Here is a 25312-nt window from a genome sequence, read left to right on the forward strand (position 1 = left end):
GGGTAACTTCCTTGGCTCTTTTCTGTTTTCATTAGACTCTCTCTGGACGGTCCAGCATTTCTGATGGTTTCAGTGACTTCACGTATGCTGATGACTAACAAGGACTTCTCTCCAGCTCAGACCTTCCTGAGCTCCAGGCCCATGCATGAACTTTGAATCCGTGTGGGCATCATTTTCCACTCCCATTCTGCTTTTCCTCTTGGGTCCCCCTAAATATCAACACCACTCACCTGGCAGCTCAAGTCAGGTAGCTGAGCACCTTCCCGGCCCCTCCCAACCCTGCAGCCTTCACACCTGGTCGTTTTCAGACTCTAAGGATTTTGCCTCCCTCGTGTCGCTGAAACACCCCCTCCCCTCCCTGCCCACTGCTAGCTGAGCTCAGGCACTCACCATTTCTCCCTAGACAGATGCACGGGGCCTCTCAGCTGGTCTTCCCTTCCCAATCCATTTTTCATAGCCAGAAGGACCATTCTAAAAGGCAATGCAGATTATACAGATCATACCATTTTGTTGCTTCAAATACCCTAGATGGAGACAGAAGTCATTTGTGACCTACCTCCTGTCCATCCTATAAACACATCTTTCACGTTTCTTCACGTATCCTATGCACCGGGGCTGTGGGAGTCCTCAAATGTTTAGTCTGTTTCTCCATGCTTTTGTACCTACTAGCACTTTCTCTACTCTTCTTCACATCCCTCTTCTAACTAATTTCTGCTTATTCTTCAAAATCCATTTCCCTTCAGGAAGTATCCCCAAATTGCCTTTGGGTTGAGCACCCCTCCTGTTTGTTATGGCAGAGAAGCTCCTAGTAAATACATGGTATTCTTAAAATCTTTTTTTTTTAATTTTTATTTATTTATTCATGATAGACATAGAGAGAAGCAGAGACAGAAGCAGGTTCCATGCGGGGAGCCCGACGTGGGACTCGATCCTGGGACTCCAGGATCGCGCCCTGGGCCAAAAGCAAGCACCAGCCCGCTGAGCCACCCAGGGATCCCCAATACATGGTATTCTAACTTCATTGTCCTCTCTTTCCCCACTGGGCTGAGAGAGAGAGCTCTTTGAAGGCCAGCCTCTGTCTTTTCACCTCCCAATTCCCAGAGCCATGCACAGGGCCAACTAGTGTATGTTCTCCAGACAGTTCTATTGATTGACGAAGAGAAATGCCCTAGAATGAGGTCATATGTTCCTGTGCTCCTTCTTGCTGGAACCTCACCTAAATTAAGGCTACAAAGAAGTAGATACTACTAATGTGGGAAAATTTGGTCAAGCAAGGCACAAAGTCAGTTTTTAAGATGTGGGTCAGTTAGGCCTGATTATTGGAATGTGTCTCTCATGAAGATGAAGAGGAGAGTCTTGGCAAGTGCCAACTTCACAATGGCTTCTAGAGACAAAGGCAGTTATGTGGAAGAGAGCTGGACCCTGTGCACCTGCAGGGAGATGCTAACAAGGATGCTTAGGGATTTATCTATCCACACAGAAGCAAGCTGAGAAGCCTCCATCTGCTTTGTTGCCAATACACAGAGAAAAGGAGGTCTTTCTTCCATTGTTTCTGGGAGTTCTTTGATGTGAAAACACATAGTACGCCCCTACAGGCCTTATCAAACTTATACCTCAATTAGATAATTTTTAAAAATGAATATTGGTGGGTTGCCTCGGTGGCTCAGGTGGTTAAGTGTCTGCCTTCCACTCAGGTCATGATCCTCGGGACCTGGGATTGAGCCCCATGTGCGGCTCCCTGCTCAGTGGGGAGCCTGCTTCTCCCTCTCCTCCCTGCTCATGCTGTTGCTATCTTTCTCTCTCTCTCTCTGAAAAATAAATAAAAACTTTAAAAAAATGAATCTTGAGAAAGAAATCCATTCCTGCCTTGGAAATGTCAGCCATGTGTGGGCTACACACATGACTTCAGGATCATTACTTCTGCCTCTGCCGTGCTTTGTTGAAAAGTTGCCTCCCTGCGTCCTACCTGCTTTGTTTTCTACCCAGATCTCTCCAGCCTGTGCCGTGCTCATGTATTTTAATGCTGTATTTCTGCACTAGGAATGGTACTATTAAGTTATCAGCCAGTCCTAATGATAGAAAAGCCTGTACTAAAGAAGGCTTGGCTTTTGGCTTCACGGCTCAGTAGAAACCTGAACAGCTCTCAACTTGGGAGCCCATGAGGGCACAAGCAATCTATGGATTATATAATCAGGGGGATATTAGGCTAGAGGCATTACCTTAAAATGCTATGTTGGGACTGTAAGTAAACAGCTCTACTACTCTGGAGTATAAAGCTAGTCTTAGGGGTGGACATTATCACCAAACCAGCCATGTAATGACTTACTAGGTGACACTCAGCTACCCTTTCAACATCTGTCTCCAGGAAACTTGTGCTTATCAGAACATGCAATTCTGTTGCTTATGGTTTCTATCCTAAAGTAGAACTTAGCAACATTTTAACATTTCCAAAATTAAGTGTGAATAGATGCATTTTGATTAGAAACTCAAAATCACATTTACAAAGCTCCAGTGTGCGCACGTGTACGTGCGCGCGTGCACACACACACACACACACACACAATCTGGTTTGACAAAGCGGTTGAGTATCTTTTCTCTCAAAATTGTTATACTTCCTCCCAACCTCCTTTCAGCCAGGCAAGTCCCCTTCTTCCCTTTGTGGACACTCAAACACGGGGGTAGTAGGTCGGGGATCCCTCCCTATCTCTTCCTGGCCAGAGCCCTCCCGTTGGTCATGCAGTAGCCACCATGTGCAGATTCTGCTAGGACTACACCTTTCCTCTCTGCCTCTTTCTCTGACTTTGCCTGCATATCATCTCAGCTCTAGCCCACCTATATATTAATTTTGCTCTGATTAGTAAAATAATATTTTGATGTTCTCACTGCCAACTCACCAAACACCACTGCTTATCTTCTTGAAACATGTCTTGAATCGTGTCGTTTGTCTGGTCAAAAGCTTTCAAGGGGGTCCCATGACTTCCTAAATCAATCCTATAACCTTAGATTGTTAGTTCACCTTTCTGCTCTATATTTTATTATTTCAGCTACAGGTATATATTTGCTACTCTCCCCCACCCCTCACAATTGGTGCCAGCCTACCCCTGTGCTATTGCTTGTGCTATTCACCCAAACTAACTCATGTGAGTACTGGTTTCATTATTTACTAGATTTGTGCTTCTGTTTCCTCATTTATAATATAAGGATCATGTTGGCACCTACTTCATAGGGTTTTGTGATGACTGCATGAGGAAATCCATACAAAAGCCTTAGAAGACAGCACAGTCAGTAGTCAGTAAACGTTAGCGATCATTATCATCATTATCATCATCCCTTTCAAGGACTATTTCAAATCCACCTCTTTAGTGAAGTCTTTTTAAATTGCCCAACTCAATGTTATTTTTTTCCTCTTTTTGTATTCCTCTGAATAGCATTTGACATATAATGCCCTGCCTTAGAATAGTGCGTGCATTTATCTTGGCCTCAACTGGACTGTACACTTACTGAGGTTGAGGAAATTTCAGTCATCATTGTGTACTCTAAAGGACCTCGTACAGCACCTGGCACATCAAAAGGACTTAATAAATACTGGCTAAATTGAAAGAAATTGATTTTACTATTTTAAAAACTTTGTTCCTCAAGCCGAGAAAGAAATAACACAGATAAGCAAATGAAATGAGTACCTCGATAACAAGGCTGTTACTGTTGAAAGACACTGAGATTGATGTCATTAGAATGCACGACTGGCCCTGATAACACTCTTTCGTCCATGTCCTCCCTTGCAGGTCTGCTTAGTGGCCTATCTTGGTTTGTTTATGCTTTGTGTCTCATATCAAGTTGACGAACGGACGTGTATCCAGTTTGCTATGAAAGTAAGTTGTCATTTTTCTTTCTCTTTTATCATCACATAGAAAAAAGACCCACAAGTACAAAATAAAAGAATGCTTTTTAAGGGGTTGCAGATCTGATTATTTGAGAAATTGCATTTTTAGGCAGGGCAAAAAAATGTTTTAGGAGGGCATTCATCCAGACCCCAAAGGTAATGCGGATTTTTTTTTTTAAGTCTTAATTTCCATGCACTAGGTTGGCGCAGAGCATATGAAGTCTGTCCTTCAATGCCCTTAAAAGGAATATTGAAAATTCATCAGTTCAGCAAAAACACTTGGCCAGGGAAAAGGTGTCTCTATTAGTGTCCACTTCCATATCTTGGGGGTTTTTAGAATATTTTAATAGGGAAGCAGTCTAAGTGTATTTCCTTTTGTAGGTGGGGTCACTGAGACAGAAAAAGTACATTGGGTGCATCCAAACTATCTGTGCCAAGAGTCTGAGGGCAAAGGGGGGAGGGTGGGATATGCATGGTTTAACAAGTGTGCGTGTATGTGTCTTTCACATGCATATGTATTTTTTGTCTAAGATGGTGCATTTGGTTGGAACCAATTTAAGTACACAGCATTTTCACTGCACCGTAGAGTCTACTCCAAAGAGAAACAGAGACACACCCTTTTAGAGTTTAGGGGGATAAACACCCAAATCAGCAGTCAAAGCTAGTAGAAATCAAATTCCTACATTTTCTTTCAACTACTTGTGGCAGAGAACAAAACGTTTTCTGTAATGTTAGTTTGTTGAGGATTTTTTTTTTTGGTCCACTCACGTTGTTTATTTTTCTCTTATAACAAAACACATAATAACTGGATACTTCTTTGTTCAAGCAAGAAACCATGGCACATAAGAGTAAATCAACTGTATTATTTAGAAATTAGGAAGCTGCAGAGAAGATATTTTGTATTCTAGTATAATTGAAGCGGTTGACATAAAAAAGCAAAATGCTTATATGTATGTATATTTAAATCCATGTTGTAAAAGAGTAATTAATGGGATAAAAGTGTTCACATTATATCAAGTAGCCAGAAAAAGCTGGCTACACAAAATATATGGTGTGATCCCACAGAAATAAAAAAAAAATATCTTTCAGTGCATAGAAAAAATAACTATCTGTGAGTGGTGAGAGAATAGCCACATTTTGTAGTCTTTTTCTCTAATTTTGAAATGTTCTTTAATATAACTTTCCTAATTAAATAAGCGATTCTATTTTTAAAAATTGATAGAATTTCATGGATATGCCTACATTTGGAAATTTTACTTTTTCTGTGTGAGGATGTTCCTTAAAAGAGGTCATGTTTATTTTTCTGTAGAGGTCTGATTAAACACAGCAAGATTTAGTGATGATTTTGAAAAAAAAAAAAAAAAGCCAGAAAGCCTAGTAAGAAATGTCCTGTTAAATTACAGGAACCTCTTTCCCTAGGGTAAGAAGTGCTTTACCGCTGGGTTCATCAGCTTCTGTGAAATGCCCTCATTTCCCCTCCAGATGACCCAGCAGAGGCACCTGCCTCATCTTTAGAGACCCCCCCAGAGCCATCTCAACACCTGCACTTAAAATAAGGAGCAAGGACTAAAATAAAAAAAAAAAAAGAAAAATAAAATAAAATAAAATAATAAAATAATAAAATAAAATAAAATAAAATAAAATAAAATAAAATAAAATAAAATAAAATAAAATAAAATAAGTCACTGCCAGTGTCAGCCAGGGTGCGAATTCCCTGCTAGGACGGTCTCATTAGGTACCTCCCGCCCCCCCCCCCACCTGTGACAGACATTGACAAATAGGGAGGCACTTTTCTCTGCTCCTGGATGTGACCTTTAGTGATGCTTGCTGGCAGCTCTCTAAGGTGCCCGCTACGTTATCTTCGGGTCTAAAATGAGCTTCATGATCTCCAGGTCTTCCAAAGGCACAAGGAGCCGGGGCGGGCTTTCCCTGCGCTTCCCCACCACTGCGGCGGGAGGCGGGGGAGGCACGAAATGCGTCTTCCTGGGGTTTGTCACCAGCACAGCCGCATTTCAGGGCCCGAGGACTGGCTCCCTGGCCTACGCCTTGCCGGGGATCTTTCCCCTCCTGGTCAAGACCCAGACGGCCGGGGCGGTCAGGGGAGCTCAGCGCGGCTCTCTGCACCCGAGAGGGCGCGCACGCGCACAGGCGCACACATAGGCGCACACACAGGCGCACACACAGGCACACACAGGCGCACACACACACACACGCGCACACACACACGCGCACACACAGGCGCACACACACACACACACGCGCACACACGCGCGCACACGCGCACACACGCGCACACACAGGCGCGCACACACACACGCGCACACACACGCGCACACACACGCGCACACACGCGCACACACACACGCGCACACACACGCGCACACACACGCGCACACACAGGCGCGCACACGCGCACACACACACACGCGCACACACACACACACGCGCACACACACGCGCACACACAGGCGCGCACTCGCTCGCTTCCTCCGAGAGACCACAGCGCGGGACTCGGCTTTCCGGCTCAGCCCCCGCAGCCCCGTGGCCCGCGGCGCCCCCCCTTCCTCCTCTCTCCCCGGGCTGCAGCCGGTGGCCTTGGCCGGCCCTTGGCCGGGGGCGGGGCCTCCTGCCTCTCCGCGTGCCCTGTCCTCTCGGGGCTCACCTTGACGCTGTCAGAAACGTGTCCGGCTCACGTGCTCGGAAACAGCCGGGCACACGCCCCGCGGGGGCATCTCAGGCGCAGGGGCCTCGCGCCCACACGCGGGGCGCCCCCGGGCTGCTGCCGCCGCGGCCTCCTCGCGCGGGGCCGGGCCGCTCCTCCAAGGCCGCGGACGCCGGGGCGGGAGCCGGGGCGGGAGCGGGAGCCGGGGTGGGAGCCGGGGCGGGAGCCGCTGTTACATAAACGCCGGGCCCGGGCGCCCCCCCGTGCCTGCCCCCCTGCTTGCCCCCCTGCCCCCTCCAGGCGCCCCCCTCTCCCTCCCCCGCCCCTCCGTGCGCCCCCCTGCCTGTCCCCCTTGCCCCCCCACCCGAGCGCCACCCCCCGCTGGGCGCCCCCCGCCGGTCCTCCCTGCCCCCCCCCCCCGAACGCCCCCCCTCGAACGCCCCCCCCCCGCCGAGCGCCCCCCCTGCCCGCACCCCCCCCCCACCCCCTCCGGGCGCCCCCCTCTGCTCGCCCCCCCTGCTCGCCCCCCCCACCCGCCGGGCGCCCCCCCTGCCCCCCGCCCCCCTCCCACCCAGCGCCAGACGCGCGGGCCAGACAAATGCGTCCCGACCCCCGCTTTTATCAAGATATATTTGCTCGCGTTCCCAAGGTCATCGTAAACACTTTCGGTGATAGTTTCCTCGTGCCGCGTAGGTAACACAAGCCCCTTGATTTTAAATTGCAGATTCTAACCCAGAAGCTTGTTGCTGTCAGATGAATTAAAAGCCGGGGAAGGAAAACTGCTACAGCGCTTGCGGAGGGAGCCCAAGGCTGGGGGGGGGGGGGGGGGGGGTCAAGCAGGTCTCAACGCGGACAAGAAATTTGATCCTGTGGCTCCGTCCTGTTCCCTGGGCCCGGCGGTTGCACAGGGGGGCGATGTAGAAAGAGGTGCCCCCAGGAGAGTGTATTCACATTCAGCGGGACTCAGGGGCAGGGCTTTTGTTTGTGTTCTCGCTGGCTTCTAGCACGTTTAAGATGCTCAATTAAAATTGAGCAATCCCTGTGCTTGTGTAAATGTTTACATCCTTTCTACAAGCCAACTATGCGCTGTTATTGCCACGTGACAAAGAGCGAGACAAAGCGGTCGAGGTGATGTCCTGAGTCTTGCGAACTGGCAGCTCTTTCCATCTCTAGTAATTTGTTTATTGACTTCGCGAGTACTTAGGTAGTGCTGCTGTGCTCTAGACACAACTCTACAGATATCAACTCTTTTGATCCTTAAAATAATACGACGACGGTAGGCTCTATTATAATCATCATTCCATGATAATCATACACGTGGGCTTGATTAGTTTGCCCTGGGCCCTTAGCTAAGAAGGGGAGAATCAGGATTCCAGTGGGGGCAGTCGGCCTCCCCAGTTTCTGCTGTGGTGGACACTGGTTAAATGCCTTGGGCAAATCTTTTCATATTCTAAGCCTAAAGGTGATCTTTTAAAAAACAGGCAAAATTCTCATTTCAGCCAATGGATTTTTTGTGATTATGAGAGAATATTATTTTTGCAACCATTCGAATTATTTACAGATTGAGAATGAGGGATCATTGTCATTGCTTCAAGATACTGTTCCAATGAACGTTATAGAAATCTGCTAAGGATGTGCATGTGTGTTGGAGGTAGCAGGGGTATTATAAGACCTCCTCAGTTCCATCCGTTGATGGCAATAAAATGTGTAGACGAAATTCCAGTTGGGGCCATTTTACTAAGCAGATGACTCGGGTGGGAAATTATCCGTTTAATTTGGGCCTTCCCTGCTGGTAAAGGCATCTATGTACCCACATTCCTAAAGCAAGTAGTTCCCAGTTCCATGCTGCCTGCACTGGAAACGTGGTCCAGGTACACACACCTTCCCAACACCAGCGGCACTGTTCAATCTGGCTCTTGGTATTAGGAGTTTGAAGTCAATGGTCAGGTCTGGAGATTTCGGAATAACTCAGAATATTTCAGATATTCTGCCCCAATGGTCCCACAAGAATAAACTCACACTTTTTAGCCTGAGCACTATAATGTTTGCAGAAAATGTAGCCACTGAAAATGTAGAGAAGGGGTATATTTAATATCATACATTGACTATTTTCCTTTTACATTTTTTAATTGTGCCCTTTAAAAAAATAAAAGATTTTATTTATTTATTCATGAGAGACATAGAGAAAGAGAGAGGCAGAGACACAGGCAGAAGGAGAAGCAGGTTCCACGCAGGGAGCCTGACATGGGACTCGATCCTGGGTCTCCAGGATCACAGCCTGGGCTGAAGGCGGTGCTAAACCGCTGGGCCACCCAGGCTGCCCCTGCCTGTTTGTATTAATCTGCTTCCTGTCCTCCAGGGAGACTAAACGTGTTGAATAGAAGTTCTTCTCTTTAGGTTCCTGAGATAGAAGACGTTCCAATAAACTGTTGCACAGATGAAGTGTGGGTTCCGACTGACAATTCTTCAAGTGATTTGAAAAGGAAGAATAGTTTGTGTGTTTACGGTATCTTTGATGAGAAGATCCAAAGTACCCAGGCACTCCTGGGCTGTGCAGCTGAGCTAAGACACGATGGTTTAGCCAGTGCCACTCTCTTTCTGTGCCCTCAGTCAGGCTTTCAAGCAAACGAGATTAGGGCACCAGCACACATGCACACACATACCATGCTCAAGAGAGAAAAGAATACTTTTTTAAAAAGTATTCTCTATTTCAGACCTGAAGGCACTTGAAATTGTCACCATGTGGAGAATCACTCATTTGGAGGACTTTCGTACCCATGTTCTATAATCGTAGATATGTGATTTTATTTTAAATTATAGATCGTCAAAAGTGGAGGGAGTGCATAATCTTTTCAGAACTACTTTAATCTTAACCTGGACGTGAGTAGAACTACTCTTACTTTGAGGAGTTCACATTCACCAGAACTGCTCAACGAGCAACTTTTGACTGTGGTATGCAAATCTCACACTAAGAACTGGATTCAGTACACTAAGTCTCAACAGCTGGGGACTCTGTTCCTTATCTAGACTCTCGGCAAGTCAGACCATGAAGAGCACCATTTCTAGGAGGTGAGTGGAGTCCCAGGAACATCTTGTTCTATAAAGTGGTTTATGTTGTGACAGTGTCAACAAGCGCTCACAAGTTTTGATCAACACATTTCAAGCTCAGGTCTTGCTCAGGGATTCCATGGTTCTTTATCAGCAGAGTTAGAACTTGAATCAGACTTTTATGGCTAAAAGGCTGTCACATAGGCCAACAGTATTCAGAACCTCTTGGCAGCCAGAGGGCCATTTCGAGTTTATTTTTATGCTCAGAAACTACGTGATTATAGGTGGACTTTGGTTGAGACTTGTAGGTGATGAAGCTGACATCAAGTCATCTACCTTCTGGAACCATAATTTTGTTTTTCCAGCAATCTCTTACTGGGGATCCCGGCATTCCTAGACACCGGGTGGCACTCACTGTATTGAACACTGTCGTTTTTATTAACCCATATTGCTAGTTGATCAATCGCTACCAATTCTGGCCAACACAGTGTTTACATTGCAGAAGTGTATTCTTTGCTTCCTAGTCTTTTGCAGTCTTCAGATGAGCAGTTTTTGAGGTCAAAAACAATCACAGCATGCCTTTCAGGGATGGCTCTTGAGTTTGGGATTCATCTAAACTACAACTGCAAACATCCCACAGTCAAGCTAATGTTGTTGGCTCAATGTGGGAAAAGTGCCCAACATCTGTAAGGCAAACAAAAAATATGATCAGGGCTTAAGGATTGCTCACTAACAAATCAACCTGCAGCCATTCCTGTGCCTTGGGTACTCCGTTCCTGAGGAGACAACAGCCCCTGCATCAGAGAACTACCCGAGAGGGAAGAGAAAGAATGGCTTTTGTTAATTAGCTTTGTCAAGAGTCATCCAATGGTCCTGTAACCGGAAAGGTTTTTCTTCTGCTTTCTTGCAGCTGTTGTACTTCCTGCTGAGTGCCGTGGGCCTGACGGTCTGCGTGCTGGCTGTGGCCTTTGCTGCCCATCACTACTCACAGCTCACACAGCTCACCTGCGGAACGGCCCTCGATGCCTGCCACTGCAAGCTGCCCTCCATGGAGCCACTCAGCAGGACCTTTGTGTACAGAGATGTGACAGATTGTACCAGCATCACTGGCACTTTCAAACTCTTCTTGCTCATCCAGATGATTCTTAACTTGGTCTGCGGCCTTGTGTGTTTGTTGGCGTGCTTTGTGATGTGGAAACACAGGTACCAGGTCTTTTACGTGGGTGTCAGAATGTGCTCCCTAACAGCTTCCGAAGGCCAACAGCAAAAGGTCTAACATTCTTGCTCTAAGGTGGGAGAGGAAATAGCACACTGAGTAGCTGAGGTCAAAAAGGAGAAAAGAAAAGAGAAAGAAAGGGAAGGAAGGAAGAAAAAAAAAAAACCTGACAATAGCTAATCATCCCTGTTCTCAATGAATATTTTTGTATTTTTTCAGGAAATAAAAGCATTTCTTCAGATTTCTATAGTATTTTTAAAAATTTTTACAGGGAGAATATGATCCAAATTGACTTTGGTTCATTAGAAGAGCACAGAACAGGGAAAGGATGGCATACGTCTATCTTTGCAGTCTGGAGTTTATTCCTAATACAGATTTCCCCCATTTATCTGAAAGGAGGGCATTCCCATGAAAACTTTCGTAAACTGAAATGCTATAAAGCTGTTTTGTAGAAGAAAAAAAAAACCTCTTCAGATTTCTTTCGATTAGTGAAAGCATGTATGAATGTAGATATTTTCTAAAGCAAAGTGGCATAAAGCAAACTTTCAGACAGCAGGGAAAATGTGTCCTCATTTTAGTCATTGTTTGTATAATCTTTCCCGTTAGTTGAGTTTATGCTGTGAATGGGCATTTCAGGCCCATTTGCTAAATTTCACAGTCTTTTCCAGAACTTTCCACCTCCCCCTATTATTTTCACTAAGCCTTGGAGGAAGGGGTGGGGGGAGGGGTGGGGAAGAGCTGAACAGCCAGCCAGGTTGACTCTCTCTATTTTCCCTGGTAGAGGTGTCTTCAAGGCATGAAACAGCTCAAAAGGAACAGAGTAGAAAAGGAAGAGGCTTCTCAAAGGCTAAATAATTATAAACACCTGGGCTGGGGTGGAGACAAATTTCTCTTCAGCTCCCTTAGTTTGGCTCCCTAAGTAGATCACTTACTAAATGCTTTGGATGATTGTCCGCTTCTCAATAATTGAAAGTTGGTGGTAGTTGTATTCTTAATGATGTAGAAGGCTCAAAAATAATTACATTATGCTTCTATTCTATCATCTAAAACAAATCATTAAAACTAATTTCTACCTAATTGTTAATTATAATTATGCTCCGAAGCCTACTTAATGAGCCCTGGCTGTACTTACGTAGCACCATCAGAGAAATTACTCTCACAAGAGAGGAGGCTTAAAGATTCTTTCTTCGGAAAGCCGAGCTTCACAAGAGAGAAGAGAAAATTTTTTTTATTAATAGCTCAGGTTAAAAATACTCATTTAAACAAAAACAAGAGCATTTGTAATGGGCCATGTTTATACAAATAGCACATTTGTGATACGTTGTAAAGTATCTCTCTTGGCAGCTAAGTACTTTTGAGGAAGATTGGGAATGCCGATGTTCCATTCATAAAAGTGTATGTGACGTCTAATCCTATTATTGACTTGCATGCACAGTCAACCTAGAGACTTCAACTCCTGTTTTGAAGTCCTGATTTGAGCATCTGCCCGCTGACTTGGAAGGCAGTTTTTATTTTGTTTTGTTTTAAGTTACCACGACTTACAAAAAGCACAGGTACCCTGTGGTGGGAGTCTTTTCTGTCTTATTATCAAGTTCCGAACAATATCCATGTTTTAAAGAAGGAGCCCAGAATGCAAATTCATGCAGCATAAATGTTATCAAGGTCTTTCTCTATTAGCATGCTTTAGTGAAATCAGAGATTCAAGATAATAATTGAGATGAATTTGCCTCTCCACATTGCCTATTGATATACTCTGCGAGTCATGAAATTCAACCCTGAAAGAAAAGTGTCTTCTTGTCTGCCTTAAAAGATAGTTGAACAATCCCACTGATTGCGACAATAGTGTCAATCTCTACACCGTATAAATAGCCAAGTAAAAAGAAAAACATTAAGTCAGTTGGAGGACTGTAAATAGCTTTTGTGTCCTCCAGATAAAACACCTGATTAACAGATGTGAAAACCTTTTTATGTATTGACTCACTTTAAAAAATGGCCTTCCTACACACGAGCTCAGGCCAAGATTTCACATTGGAGGGCTTATGGGTAAGACTCTGGGGCAGAGGTTTGATCACACACAGAAACTACAGTGAGAGAACACCAAGCATCCTGATGACGACCCGAAAAATACTGTGTGCTGTTAAAAAACCAAAAAACACCAATAACTTGAAGCCATTTTGCTTTGGACCGTTTCCTACATAAAGAAGAAAATAACCGAGAATCTGAAATATTGTAGCTGTTCTATAAAGAGTGAGAAACTCATGATTTAATGTTAATTGCTACGAATCAGGCACCCCTGGAAGCACACCCTGCATTCCTTTGACAACTTTTTATAGCAAACACTACACTCCAGGTTTTATATTAGAAAATTAAAATTCTACACATCACCAAGGTGCTTCATGCTTTACAAACAATTCACAGGGTATTTCAAATGGTAGAGAAACTTTAGCTTATGTGCTTTCTTTTTCTAAATGTTGCAGCCAGGCAGGATGGACCTAAGTTTGATAATAATCAGGCGATATAAATATAGATATAGATATAGCAGGGATTTTGCTTTTGTATAATTAAAGCATTCTTAAATCCCCAGAGGGGGACAAATAATTGTAAGTGAAAGAAGGAACAAATAAATAAATGAGGAAAGACACCAAGAAAAGATTCCCGTGCTGTGAACTCACTGAGTATTGATACGTGTAAGAATTGTGTTGCATGAATAACAAACTGCTTTGCGCTGGATTTAAAGTATTTTGAGGTTGTGTTTTGCAAATATTGAAGTTACAATAACGGCAACAGAAAAGGAACAGATACACAGCTTTACACTTAGCAAAATGTTACAGTTAAAATCTGACAAGGAGCCAAGATGGTGACTGTCTCTTCTAAACCATAAAACAGTAAGATTTGCGCAATCCTCCTCCTCTTCCACCTCCTTCAGGAGAATTAAATGAATCAAGACTTTGGAAAGAGGGGAAACTGCCGGGACTTGGCAGTACTTGAAATAGGAGGAATACAGCAGCCTGAATGTACAGACTTTGTAACCGAGCCCACTCGATCGGTCTGTGCTCTCACGTGACCACCATCTGTGCCTCCCTCGCTCGGTCCAAATTTGTGGAGGCAGCTCCTTGGAGCCGGGCCTAAAAATATAGCTACACCAGGCCCTAGAAACTGTAGTCAAGTAAGAGGCCCGACTTTCTCCCCCTCTTCGAATTGAACGTCTGTCCGATCTCTTCGGAGGGGCTTGGAGCTGCACTAGCAGTGTGTCCTGACAGCGAGGACCTGTTGTGTGTGTGTTTTCTGTCCACGGCCAGGACATCAGCGTCTCTAAGCACTCTCGTACCCCCGCCCCCCCTTGCATGCACTGTATCTGAAATATGTTTATAGATCTTCAGGAAAGGGAAGGGTACAGGGTATCCAAGGAAGGTTCTGGAGCACAATGATGGGGCAGTTATTCCATCAAGAACAAACTTGGAAGTTGCCCTGAAAAACCAGTCCTGCCCTGTCACGAAGCCCACCTTCTGGGGCCTAGTGAATGCCTCTACACTGTTGCTAGGGGGCCACTGGTTTCCATAAGTCACGCTGGCTGTCCGTGTTTACTATGCTCCAAGAGCTCTGTCATGCTTCTAGATGTACACTGAGCAGCCAGGACAGGGCTCAAGAGGGCTGCTGCTGGCCAAATATCTTGACTCCAGTGGGAAGCATTGGTTCGGATGAAATCTCAGTGTGTCAGCCTGTGAAATGGATGCCTTGATTCTTTTCTGCCGATTTTCTAGTACTTCATGATCTCCAGGGATTAGACCCCTCAAAAATATTGGTCTGCATTTTGGTTGTTGCGGTTTCATTTTTCTGGCATTGATGAAACAGTGACTCGAAAACAAAGTGCTCTCTACATGTTTGAGGTGGTGTTTTTCAAGGGGATGCACCTATGCAGATTGTCTTTGTTAATAAAATTTTTCATAATCTCTGAAAACACCGCGTTTGGATGTGCTTTAAAGTGCGTTACACGTGAACTTGTCTACATAAAATCTCTCCGATTAGTGTTTATTTCAAAATTCCAGTTTCGGAATAGATGAGAACTAATATTCATCTTGACTCCTTTGTTCCAGTGACTGTCTCTATTTTGGTACACCGCACCCACCGTGCAAGTCAAGGTTATACATGCTCCTCAGGCAAAGAGAGCCGGAGCTGAAAAAAATCTTGCAGAACGTACTCAGAATGCTGATTCTTAATTCATATCTATTAACGTCAAGTAAAGCTTGGCCTAGAGAATGGAATACATGTTTGAGTGCCACATGTTCAATCATATCCTACATTTAATTATACAGAAAAACAGACGGCCTAATTCCATTTCAAATCTGAATGCAAGGACTCCTTCTTATGAACTCTGAGGCAATTTAAATAGTTGATTATACTATAAAATGCAGTGGTTCTTTCTGTTTATTTAAGTTAGGAAAGCTTTTAGAATAAGAAAAGAAAAGAAAAGAATAATGACTTAAGATACTCTCTCAGAGGTGGATTTCTTTTTTTTTTTTTTTTAAGGTTTTATTTATTTATTCATGAGAGACACACAGAGAGAGGCAGACACACAGGCAAAGGGAGAAGCAGGCTCCCTGTGGGGAGCCTGATGCAGAATTTGATTCCAGAACCCCGGGATCACGACCTGAGCTAAAGGCAGACACTCACCTGCTGAGCCACCCGGGTGCCCCTGTGGTGGATTTCCTATCCTCAGTGTTAGGGTTGCAGGTCTTAGGGGTGGAAATCTGATGGCTGCTTTCTGGCTACTTGACTTTAGACCAACCATTTAATGTTTAGCTTCCTCATTTGTAGGGAGGAGAAAAACATAACTGCCTCACAGTACCATGGGGAAGGTTAAATGAAATAGCACTAAACAAAGAGACTTTCTCAGAGAGACCTTGCAAAACATTTGGTTTCTTCCATCCTTAGCTGGGTTCTGCACAGCCTGTGACGCTTCTCCTATCCCCACATCCAACTAGAAACATAGCTCTGCTTTGCTATCCCCTTCTGTAACTCCCTTTTTATAAACCAAGAACATTAGCAAAGGGGCCTCCAACAGAAATTCTGCTTTTAAAATAAGATAGCGCCAACTCTTACTGATGATAGCGCATGGGATTATGTGCTGGTTGGATCCCTATTTGTTGGTTTACACTGCTGGATGTTTCCCAAATGTGGCCATCTTTTCTCATTTCTTCTCGCAGGAAGGAGTAGAAGCTGAGGCATTTCTCCTGACTTTCATGTCACTTCGAATTTACTTTGATAGGAGCGTGCTTAAAATGAAGCTTTTAAAATGAAGCTTTATTGAGCTTTGGTACATTATCAGCCTCTTGTATTTTGGGTTGTGATGTACAACCCCTCATTTATTGAAAAACCAACCATCAACCACCTTTGGTATGCTCAACTCTGTGGGTCACTGATTCTCATTTAAGAATCATAAAAAAGGTCTATTTTTGAGCATGGTCAGCAAATACCATCTAGAGCTTCATTCTCCAGATTGGATATGAGAACACTCATATGAATCTTTAAGTTTGTGGCAAGTTACTGAAATTACACAGACAGAAATCTACTTTTTCCCTTGGTAGAGTCTATCTTTATAATTCATAATAAATTGTTATATTTTTTCATTTGACAGATTCATCTTTTATAAGTTAGATTTTATGAAGTACAGGACTAATATTGGCTATTTTACTTTTAAAATTAAGATTGTCAGCAAATAAAAATGAAACTAATGTATGGGAATGCCAGCCTGAAGACAACTCATTCTTTCCCTTCTTTTCAACAAATATTTATCTATGTTTCTTGATCCCTTCCAAAGAGATCTTAGAGGTCCTCAGAGGAAGTCCTTCTTGTTGTTCTTTGTTTGGGAAGGTCATCAGAAAGATCCTTTAATCAAAGGGATATGGGACATATGCTCATCTGTTATTCTTGGGAAAAAGCAGGTACTAGGGACATAATCCAAATACACAGATTTCAACTGACATATGAAGTGTTAACATTTAACAAGGCTCTCTGATTTGGGCCGGGGCGGGGGGGGGGGGATGCAGAGGCCTGAAATTCATTTGTGACACCTGTGTTGGACCTGCCCCTTCTACATGAAAGCCTGCTGGAGAAGGAGGTGGAGGCTTCTGAGGTGGGGTCTGGCCCTACCTGCTGCTGCCGGGAATTGTGGAGGAGGTGTGGTTAATGCTCAATGAGAGAGTTGAACAATGAGTTGTCCATGGCCATTTCTAGGGTCTGAACCTGGAGATTTAGGACCACGCCTCTCTCTGGGTGGGGTGCTCTGCTTATTCTTTCTATCCAGCCCCCTTTTCACAGAAGCCCACACGTGTGTTGCCATTGCCTGACCAGGTATGACTAGGGAGGGCAAGAGGATGACTCTCAAGAACCACAGGGGGCTGTGGCACTTCTGACCAGAGAAGATGACTGTCATTTCACGCAATCCATTCCCAATACTCTCCCTATATCTTCCTAGGCATGTGTTTTATGGACTATTGGTGACCCAGGGAAGGCCTGAAAGTGGTGTGCTGGCCACAGTGCATTATCAGAGATAGAAGGAATAGAGTCTGAAAATTATGTGATGAAGGTTGTCACTAGCTTCAGTGGATTTTTAAAAAGATTTATTTATTTACTTATTTATTTTAGAGACACAGAGAGAGAGAGAGTGAGGAGAGAGCCAAAGCTCAGAGGGAGAGGGAGAGAATCTAGGCAGACTCCCTGCTGAGTGTGGAGCCCAATGCAGAACTCGATCCCATGACCCTGAAATCATGATCTGAGCCAAAATCAAGAGTCAGCTGTTTAATGGACTGAGTTATCCAGATGCTCCTCAATGATTATTTTTAATTCTTTTTCACTCAGGATAGAATTAATGCGCTCTTACAGAATAAACGACCCTCTGGTACCTTTTTGGGCAAGAGTAGATTTTTAAGCTTTCATTAATTTTTTTCCTAGATTGCAACAGAAACAACTATATGACTGAAAAAAGAGCTTACTTTATTTTAATATACAGAAGCTTAGGACCAGGGACACTGAACATAACTCTCCAACCAATGGCTGGAAATAGGAACTGAGGCAAATTCGGGGAGGAATGACATCATTAACATATTTGGGGACCTAGTGTGACCCTCACACCCACCCATCACTAGATTTCAAAATTGCTTTGGATAGTTCTGGAGGAAGGGACCAGGAAGGCCACCTCCACTCCTGGGATTTCTATGTCTCTCATCTCCTGGGCTCTTTCACCCTTCCAGAGAAGACACTGCTGCCCCTTCCCCACCTCATCCCACAGCAAAATCTGCCCCACTCCCATTTCTCTGACAATCAACTCAAGTATTGTTAACTGAAACACCGGGGGTTAAAACCTTAAATACAGAGATCCCTATAAATATTCTTTTCATTTTAGTAGGATTTCCTGAAGCTCAGAAAGCTTTTTGGGTCCAGAAAAATGAGGCATGATGTGGAGATGGGGTGGAGGGAGGGAGGAACTTGCCCAATAGAACCTCAGACTCAGTCATGTAGGCAGCCACCTACTCTGTCTGACCAGAAGAGTCATCGTCACAGAGCCAGTGAGACTTGGAGAACGTTACCCAGTAGCCCCAGCTCTGGCTGCGGCTTGGGAAGCTGTGTGGGTCTGCTGCTGGTTACAGCTGAGCAAATCTCTGCTCCAACTGGTTGAAGGGAAGCATCTAGAAGTCTAAGGGAAAGGGTTTTTCCTCCCATGATTTCAGAGGGTATTTTACTGTGGGAACCAGAATGAGTAAAAAAAAACAAAAGCAGGGGGGTGGGGTGGAGAATTCACGCAGAACCTCTTGGCCCCTAGTGCCCGGCTCCGTGAGCATTACTTGTGACAACTCACCAAGGTTGACTAACTTTGCTCCGACCCCCGGGCTTCTCTATTCATCCCACACAGAACACCCTCAGAGACTGGCTTGGCTTCACGTTGCTGCCCAGAAGAGGACGTGTCAGGCAATAAGCAAGGAAAATGCTCATTTCTTGTTGAAAAAGTCCCAGATTGTAACTTAACAGGGTGATTTTTTTTTTTTAATTTCCAAAATGTGCTTTTCCCCCAGAGTCCTTGAGCACAAACCTGCGGTTTTCTCTCTCCTGGGTTTTATAGTCTATCTGCCTCAAGCCAAGAGACTTGGCTCTGCTCCCCCTGAGTCAGAGTCTCGGCTGGTAGCTGAACCCAGGAAGCCCTGGCCCCACATCTCTCCCTGGAACCACCAGACCACACAGCCTCCTGAGCTCAATCCTTTGGCTGGGTATCCTGCCTCCTCTTTGTTTGGAAAGAGATGTCTTACGTAACTGCACAACCTACTAAATGCTCCATTGTCTTCCACTTGGGAGAGCTCAAAATAACCCATTAGTGACTTATGACTTATCACAAAGATAGAATCTCTTACCCACATCTCCACAGCCCCCGTGGAGCAAGCCTCACCTATCTTAGATCAATAATCAACAACGAGACTTAATGACTGTTGTCTTCGGGGAATCATAAGTTCGGGACAAGGTGCAGGAAATACAAAGCCTGGTTGATCTACAGGTCACAGTACTTTGCTCGAGCAGCATATGAGAGTCATTTGTAATTTGAGATTGAGACAGGCATAAACAATTCTGATCTGATGATGCTTTTACTAATCTGATTTTGATAAACGCCTGATGAAAATGGAAGGGGTCTGGTCATCAGAGGAGAGATCCCCGGGGCAGGGAAATCAGTTTCTCTTACCTCACAGGGCAGGGATTTATTCTGAAAGCCCCTGTTTATAGTCCACAATGCCCAGAGCTGTGATCACTGCCCTGGACTGCGAGAGCCTTTTAAGCATAATGATAGAAACCCATTGGATAAGGTCTTCTCTTCCTCCGTATTTCCTATGAATCTCTGATCAGCCCAGTTGGGAATTCTAGTAATTACTTTAAGCTGGCACCTCTAGAAAAAAAAATATACCTCTAAGGATTCAATTAAAAATGAAAAGAACCTCTGTCTGTATGATGTTGCCAAGGAGTCTTCACTGTATAAGGCAGGGGTGTAGACCGGGATGAATAAAACACTCTGCGTTAGGTGACATTTCCATCTGGTTCTGCTGCCAGAGCAGCCCTGGGGAGAGGAGCTGAAGAGAGATGGGGGCCAGCCTTCTCCAGCCTGCTCTCTTCCCCATGGATCTCATAGTCTTTCAAGGATCCCTAAAGACTCTTACTTCTTTCTTTCTGCAGCAGACGTTTTCTCATCGGGGACCAGCTACGTGATTAGTTTCAGGTGGAGACACATTTCTTTCCCTGCTCAGTGACATGTGTGTCTTCAGCAAAGCTTTCAGAGAGGGTCCCTGAGCTTGGGGAAGTGCAGCCATCTCCAACTGCCTTGTGAAGCATACCTAAGGAGCATGGAGAGAAAAGGTGAGGGGCTGTCTTCCCTGGCTATGGCTGCCCCCCTGCCACTTGCCTTAACACCTCAGTATCCACCCACCAATCCACCAAGTTCCATGCATGGATCTCAGGACAGTGGCAGCCAAGCCAAGCACGGGAGTTGCTGTGCTGAGCTTTGTGGCACGTGTGGCTCCCGTCTCATCCTGTTCAGCTCACTGAGTTCGAAAAAGCTCAGAGTACAAGGGAGCTTCCCTTCTGGCTTTCCAAGAATGATTTTCACAAGGATCTGTGAAGCTCAAGCTTCTTGCAGAAGCCACTTGCCTACATTACAGGGCAAAATTTTAAGGCACATAATTTGGAAACCATACCAGCTTTGAAATAAGAATAAGAATAAACCTTTGGTTTCCTATTTCCAGGAAACAAGGTAGAGTTCAAATCGACAGCAAGTGAAAAAAATTGGATCCTTCCTGTTTTATTTGAATACAATCTGCATTCAAAAATGAGTGGGAACTCTTTATACCAAAGGAATAACTTGGAAGGTGGTGAGTGCATAACATAGCTCGTGGAAGTGTCATTACAAATCCATTTTTCTTTTAAACGCTAACTTGCTGGAGCGCTTGGGTGGCTCAGTTGGTTAAGTACTTCGACTCTTGATTTTGGCTCAGGTCATGATCTCCAGGTGGTGAGGTCAAGCTGTGTTGGGCTCCATGCTGGGTATAGAGTCTGCTTAGACTCTCTCTCTCTCTCTCAAAAAAAAAGTAATAATAAATAATATTAATAAAGTTTTTAAAATTCTAACTTGCTATGTAAGAAGAATTTAGAATAGACATGAGGAAGAAATTCCTAACCACAAATGTGTAAAGTGTGGAAGAGATTACCAGTGCAACTCGTAGAATCCCTATCTCAGTAGAATATGAGATAATCTTATCTAAGGGTTATTAATAAAATAGTACACAACTCTTTTCCTAGAATGGTTTCTTTCAAACATTACCTAAAAGCTAGAAGAAAAAATAATTCTCTCAACTGGAATTCATGGGAATTTACCAAACCAACAGACTTTTCTTTTTTTTTTTTAATTTAAAATTTTACTTATTTATTTATTCTTGAGAGACACAGAAAGAGGCAGAGACTTAGGCGGAGGGAGAGGCAGGCTTCTTGAGGGGAGGAGATCCAGGAGATCCAGATCAAGCCCAATGCAGGACTTGATCCCAGGACCCCAAGATCACCTGAGCCAAAGGCAGACGTTCAACCACTGAGCCACCCAGGTGCCCCATCAAGCCAACAGACTTCTAATTGTGTTGCTGTCCTTTCTTACACGTCCCTCAGCCTCTTCTGTGTCTAAAAATACTCTGGATTAAGAATTTTGGAGACAGAATAAAAAATAGGGAACTTAAGGGGCCAGCCATTGAAAGTAGAAGTGAAAGATCAATAAATTATCACTTCAAGTTAGCAATAAAAATAAAATTTAAATTTAAAGATTCGTTCATTATAGACTACCTATTTTAAGCACATACATGAAAATAAGATGCAAAACCATGTTCTTCTTTAACTGAGCTGGGGAGACCTCAGAATGATATTTTAAGGACCCTTTGAGTTCAATGTCGATATATGTTCAAGAGTCCATATATTATGGCCATCAAGAGTATGGTTTTGGAACTGTCCTTGAATTTCAGGGGTGTATTTGGTCTTGAGAAAACCACCCACTCCCTCTGTACCTCCCTGCCTCAGTTTCTTTGAGGGATAATCATAGGGTATGTGTGAAGAATGAATGAATGGATGGATGATTATCTGTAATAGATTTAGAATCAGGCTTATGATTAATGCTATGCAAATGTTTGATGTTGAGTATAAACTGTTGATAAATTGAAATTCAGGGGCACATTAGGAAACCAGGAAAAAGACTGGCAGCCTCTAAAATTTCTAGAGCAAAGCATTTTGAAGAAACACACAAATTAATAGTCTTCATATTCTGGAGTACAAAACAGTAATCCCTTTGCCGCTTGTAGACAAGAGGAGTACAATGTAGACAGTTTTCTTGTATTTATTCCCCAGCCATGAGCTCTACTCAGTGGGCAAACTGGAGCAAGGCTTCAAAGCCCTGGCTTCCAGGAGCCCTGAGGCTCACTGACCTGGGGGAGGGAGTGACATGCTAGGGCCAGAGTAAGATTTGTAGGCCCCAGTGACATCCTCTGGACTTCTTCCCATAAGTACAGGTGATTACAGGTTATAATAAATACCTCATGTAGCCTTTAAGGGAGTAAAAAAAATAACAAAGAACTTTGAGTAGTGGGCAAGGCACACTGGGAAGGGCAAATCCACCATTTCTGCTTTGGAGACACTGACAGGTTTATGAATTATTTGTGCACAGACACATGACTTCAAACCTAGTTGGCAGAGTCATTTTTTCATACTGTCCACCAACTGAATCCCTGCCCAGCACCAGTAACTCAGGCTCTGTGTAGGGGTAGGATTTTGGTAAAGCCCTGGTAGGGACCTCTGTGTGAAAATAAAATGGTTCAGAGCAAATTGAGATCCTTGGATTTAATGGATCCATGTCCAGAGAGTCAAGATCGGTACTGGAATCCATGAGAGAAGACCTGCAGAAGACTTCCACGGCTGTTCTCAGCAGGCCACGTTGCCTGCCCCAGCGGCCCCTTGGGCTGCTCCCAGAAGTGCGCTCGAAATGCAAGCCTCCTCTGTCCAAACCTAAATGCAGAGTTCTATAAATTGACATCTTGGGTACTCTGAAGAGCTAAGATAGACGAGATTTGGATTCACAGCATGCTTGTGAATTAAAAATAGAAATTAAATACAGACATGAGCAAACTATCCCTGTTGGGGGAGAGGTGACTTTCTTGCCTTAAGGAGAAATGTAATAGGATCTCATCTGACCACAAGCAGACACTCCAAGCCACACCCATTGCTTTGACAGTAGTTGGACTCTGATGTCAAAAAAGAGACATGGCCCACACCACACTTGACCCCAAACCACCTCCCCTTGTGGCCCAACATTATTCTCTTCCTCTGCTTTTCTTTCATGCTGAGGAAGAAACACCACGACATCAGCTTAAGAGCCCCTGGACAACAGCCTGCAGCCTTTTGTATTCTTTCCTCCTATAACACGAAAGCCATTCTGGATGAAGAGTTGGAAGGTCAGGGTGACTCCAAGACAGGCACCAGAGTCCTATGGAAGCCCAGGATTTACTGAAGCCTCCTGAGTTCTTTTGTAAGAGGAATTAGGCTTTAGATGTTTTTTTTTTTTTTAAATAAAATTATCAGATTTGTAAATGTATTTTAGCGATAATATTTCTCTCCCACCCCTGGATTATACTCCCATCCACACTAAACATCTGCACATTTCTCTCAAAATGCAGTCATGGCCCTTGACAGAAAGCAAAAGGGAGAAATCTTTTTCTGGTCTTAAGTTTTAAATTTTGAATCTGGTTATTTATAATCAAGAGTTATTTATTATACTTGTTTTATTGTAATAAGGACAATATAAACAGGGGGAAAAGGCTTTACAAATCTCTTTGTTAGCTCCCAAATCTTTCCCTTAATACTTATTTCTTATCTTAAAATCATTGTATTAGAACTGAAAGGAATCCTTCTGGCCCAACTTACTCATTTTATAGAAGAGCAAACTGAAGCCTAGATGAGGGTAAGTGACTCACTCAAGGTCATGTGACTCAATTTGTCTCTCTTTTTCCTTTTTAATGTAAACATTTGGCTCAAAACTGGCACAAGTTTTCCTTTCCAATGTTTTTCCTTATTCTTTGCCATATGAATTAAAATATTTTACTGTTTAATTGGGATCTGCAATTACACATGTTCTTTTAAATCTTTTTTTTTTTAATTAAAAAAAATTTTTTTTTTAATTTATGATAGTCGCACACAGAGAGAGAGAGAGGCAGAGGGAGAAGCAGGCTCCATGCACGGGGAGCCTGACGTGGGACTCGATCCCGGGTCTCCAGGATCGCACCCTGGGCCAAAGGCAGGCACCAAACCGCTGCGCCACCCAGGGATCCCCAACACATGTTCTTATTTCAACAAATTGAAAACCCCTGCTGAGTATTCTTTTGGAGGCTAAGCAAGGTCTGGGACAGGGTGAAAACTTTACATTCCTATTGTCAGTGTATTCTGGAACATTCCTTCTCCCCTTTTTTTGAATAATAGAAAAGAAAAAAAATAAAACTTACTCATTTTCTCTTAACCTCAATGACCCTGGAGGAATGGAAACAGTGGGATGAGAAGGGTGATTCATGGTGATCTAAGAGTTTGAAGAAGAGTAGCTGTAAGTGTGAGTAGAGACATTGAGGGCATGGCCGAAGCAGCCTCTTTCTTTGAGAGCCTGCATATCGTGGGGATTATATGACATGGATGACTGGGATCCTCTGAAGGAGCTTCCTGTCTACCTTGGTTAAAAACAGACTCTAGAAATGGTCAGATGGCCTGAGGCCCAAGTCTAGGTTTTGCTACCATTTACTAGCTATAGACTCTTGGACAAATTCCTTAATCACTCTATACATAAGTTCCTTCATTCATGAAATGAGAGTTATAAGAGCACCTACCTCACACGGTTGTTGTGACAATTATATGACTTCATATTTATAAGGTGCTGGAAAGAGTGCTTAGAGCATTCTAAGGGCATAATCTATGCTTATCATTATCATTACCTATTTCAACCCTGTTTCTCAGCCCATCTGAAAATTTGGGCCAAAGATGCAAGAGGAGGGGAATTGCTTTATTATGACCATCTACCTAGGAAAATAACACATCGTGGCTTGACTTGACAGTGGAAAATCCTTCTTCCTATACCTAATGTATACGTTTCCTAAACCTTTAATGCATACATTCAAAATAGAGAGCACCTTCCAGAATGTGCTTTCTTAAAGAGCTCTTCGGTAGACTTAAGACTTTTAAAGTCTGGTCTCTGGTTGACATAACCAGCCTCTCTGTAATTAGTATGCTCCAAGTGTTCTCATTATAGCAGCAGATTTGCAGCAGGGAACGAAAGTCCGACCAAACCCTACTTCTTCGAATGTGGGTTTACTTATAGACTCTGTTCTGAATGCTGGTAAGCATTGGAGAATCCTACCCCGTCACTCTCCTGTGCCTTTGGTGATGTCTTTTTCAAAGCTGGACTCGT

The 25312-nt window shown here is 43.9% G+C and overlaps 1 protein-coding gene and 1 long non-coding RNA gene across 4 annotated transcripts in view; one reads left to right on the forward strand and one right to left on the reverse strand.

Annotated features, from left to right (window-relative positions):
* LOC121479980 overlaps positions 1 to 6876 on the reverse strand; it is a 29414-nt gene extending 22538 nt beyond the window's left edge. For all 3 annotated transcript variants that reach the window (XR_005984867.1, XR_005984869.1, XR_005984868.1), the window contains exons 1-2: positions 6543 to 6876; positions 391 to 471 (exon numbers count right to left, since the gene is read on the reverse strand). This is a non-coding gene — a long non-coding RNA (uncharacterized LOC121479980). The remainder of the gene's footprint in view (positions 1 to 390; positions 472 to 6542) is intronic.
* The window catches only part of SSPN (sarcospan), a 37748-nt gene extending 22984 nt beyond the window's left edge, over positions 1 to 14764 (forward strand). The window contains exons 2-3 of the mRNA XM_041736158.1: positions 3783 to 3869; positions 10501 to 14764. Coding sequence (XP_041592092.1) covers positions 3783 to 3869; positions 10501 to 10866 — 453 coding nt within the window. The 3' untranslated portion in view covers positions 10867 to 14764. The remainder of the gene's footprint in view (positions 1 to 3782; positions 3870 to 10500) is intronic.
* The last annotated feature ends 10548 nt before the right edge of the window (positions 14765 to 25312 follow it).

The sequence above is a fragment of the Vulpes lagopus genome, chromosome 21 (assembly GCF_018345385.1).
Source record: "Vulpes lagopus strain Blue_001 chromosome 21, ASM1834538v1, whole genome shotgun sequence".
Classification (NCBI taxonomy): domain Eukaryota; kingdom Metazoa; phylum Chordata; class Mammalia; order Carnivora; family Canidae; genus Vulpes; species Vulpes lagopus.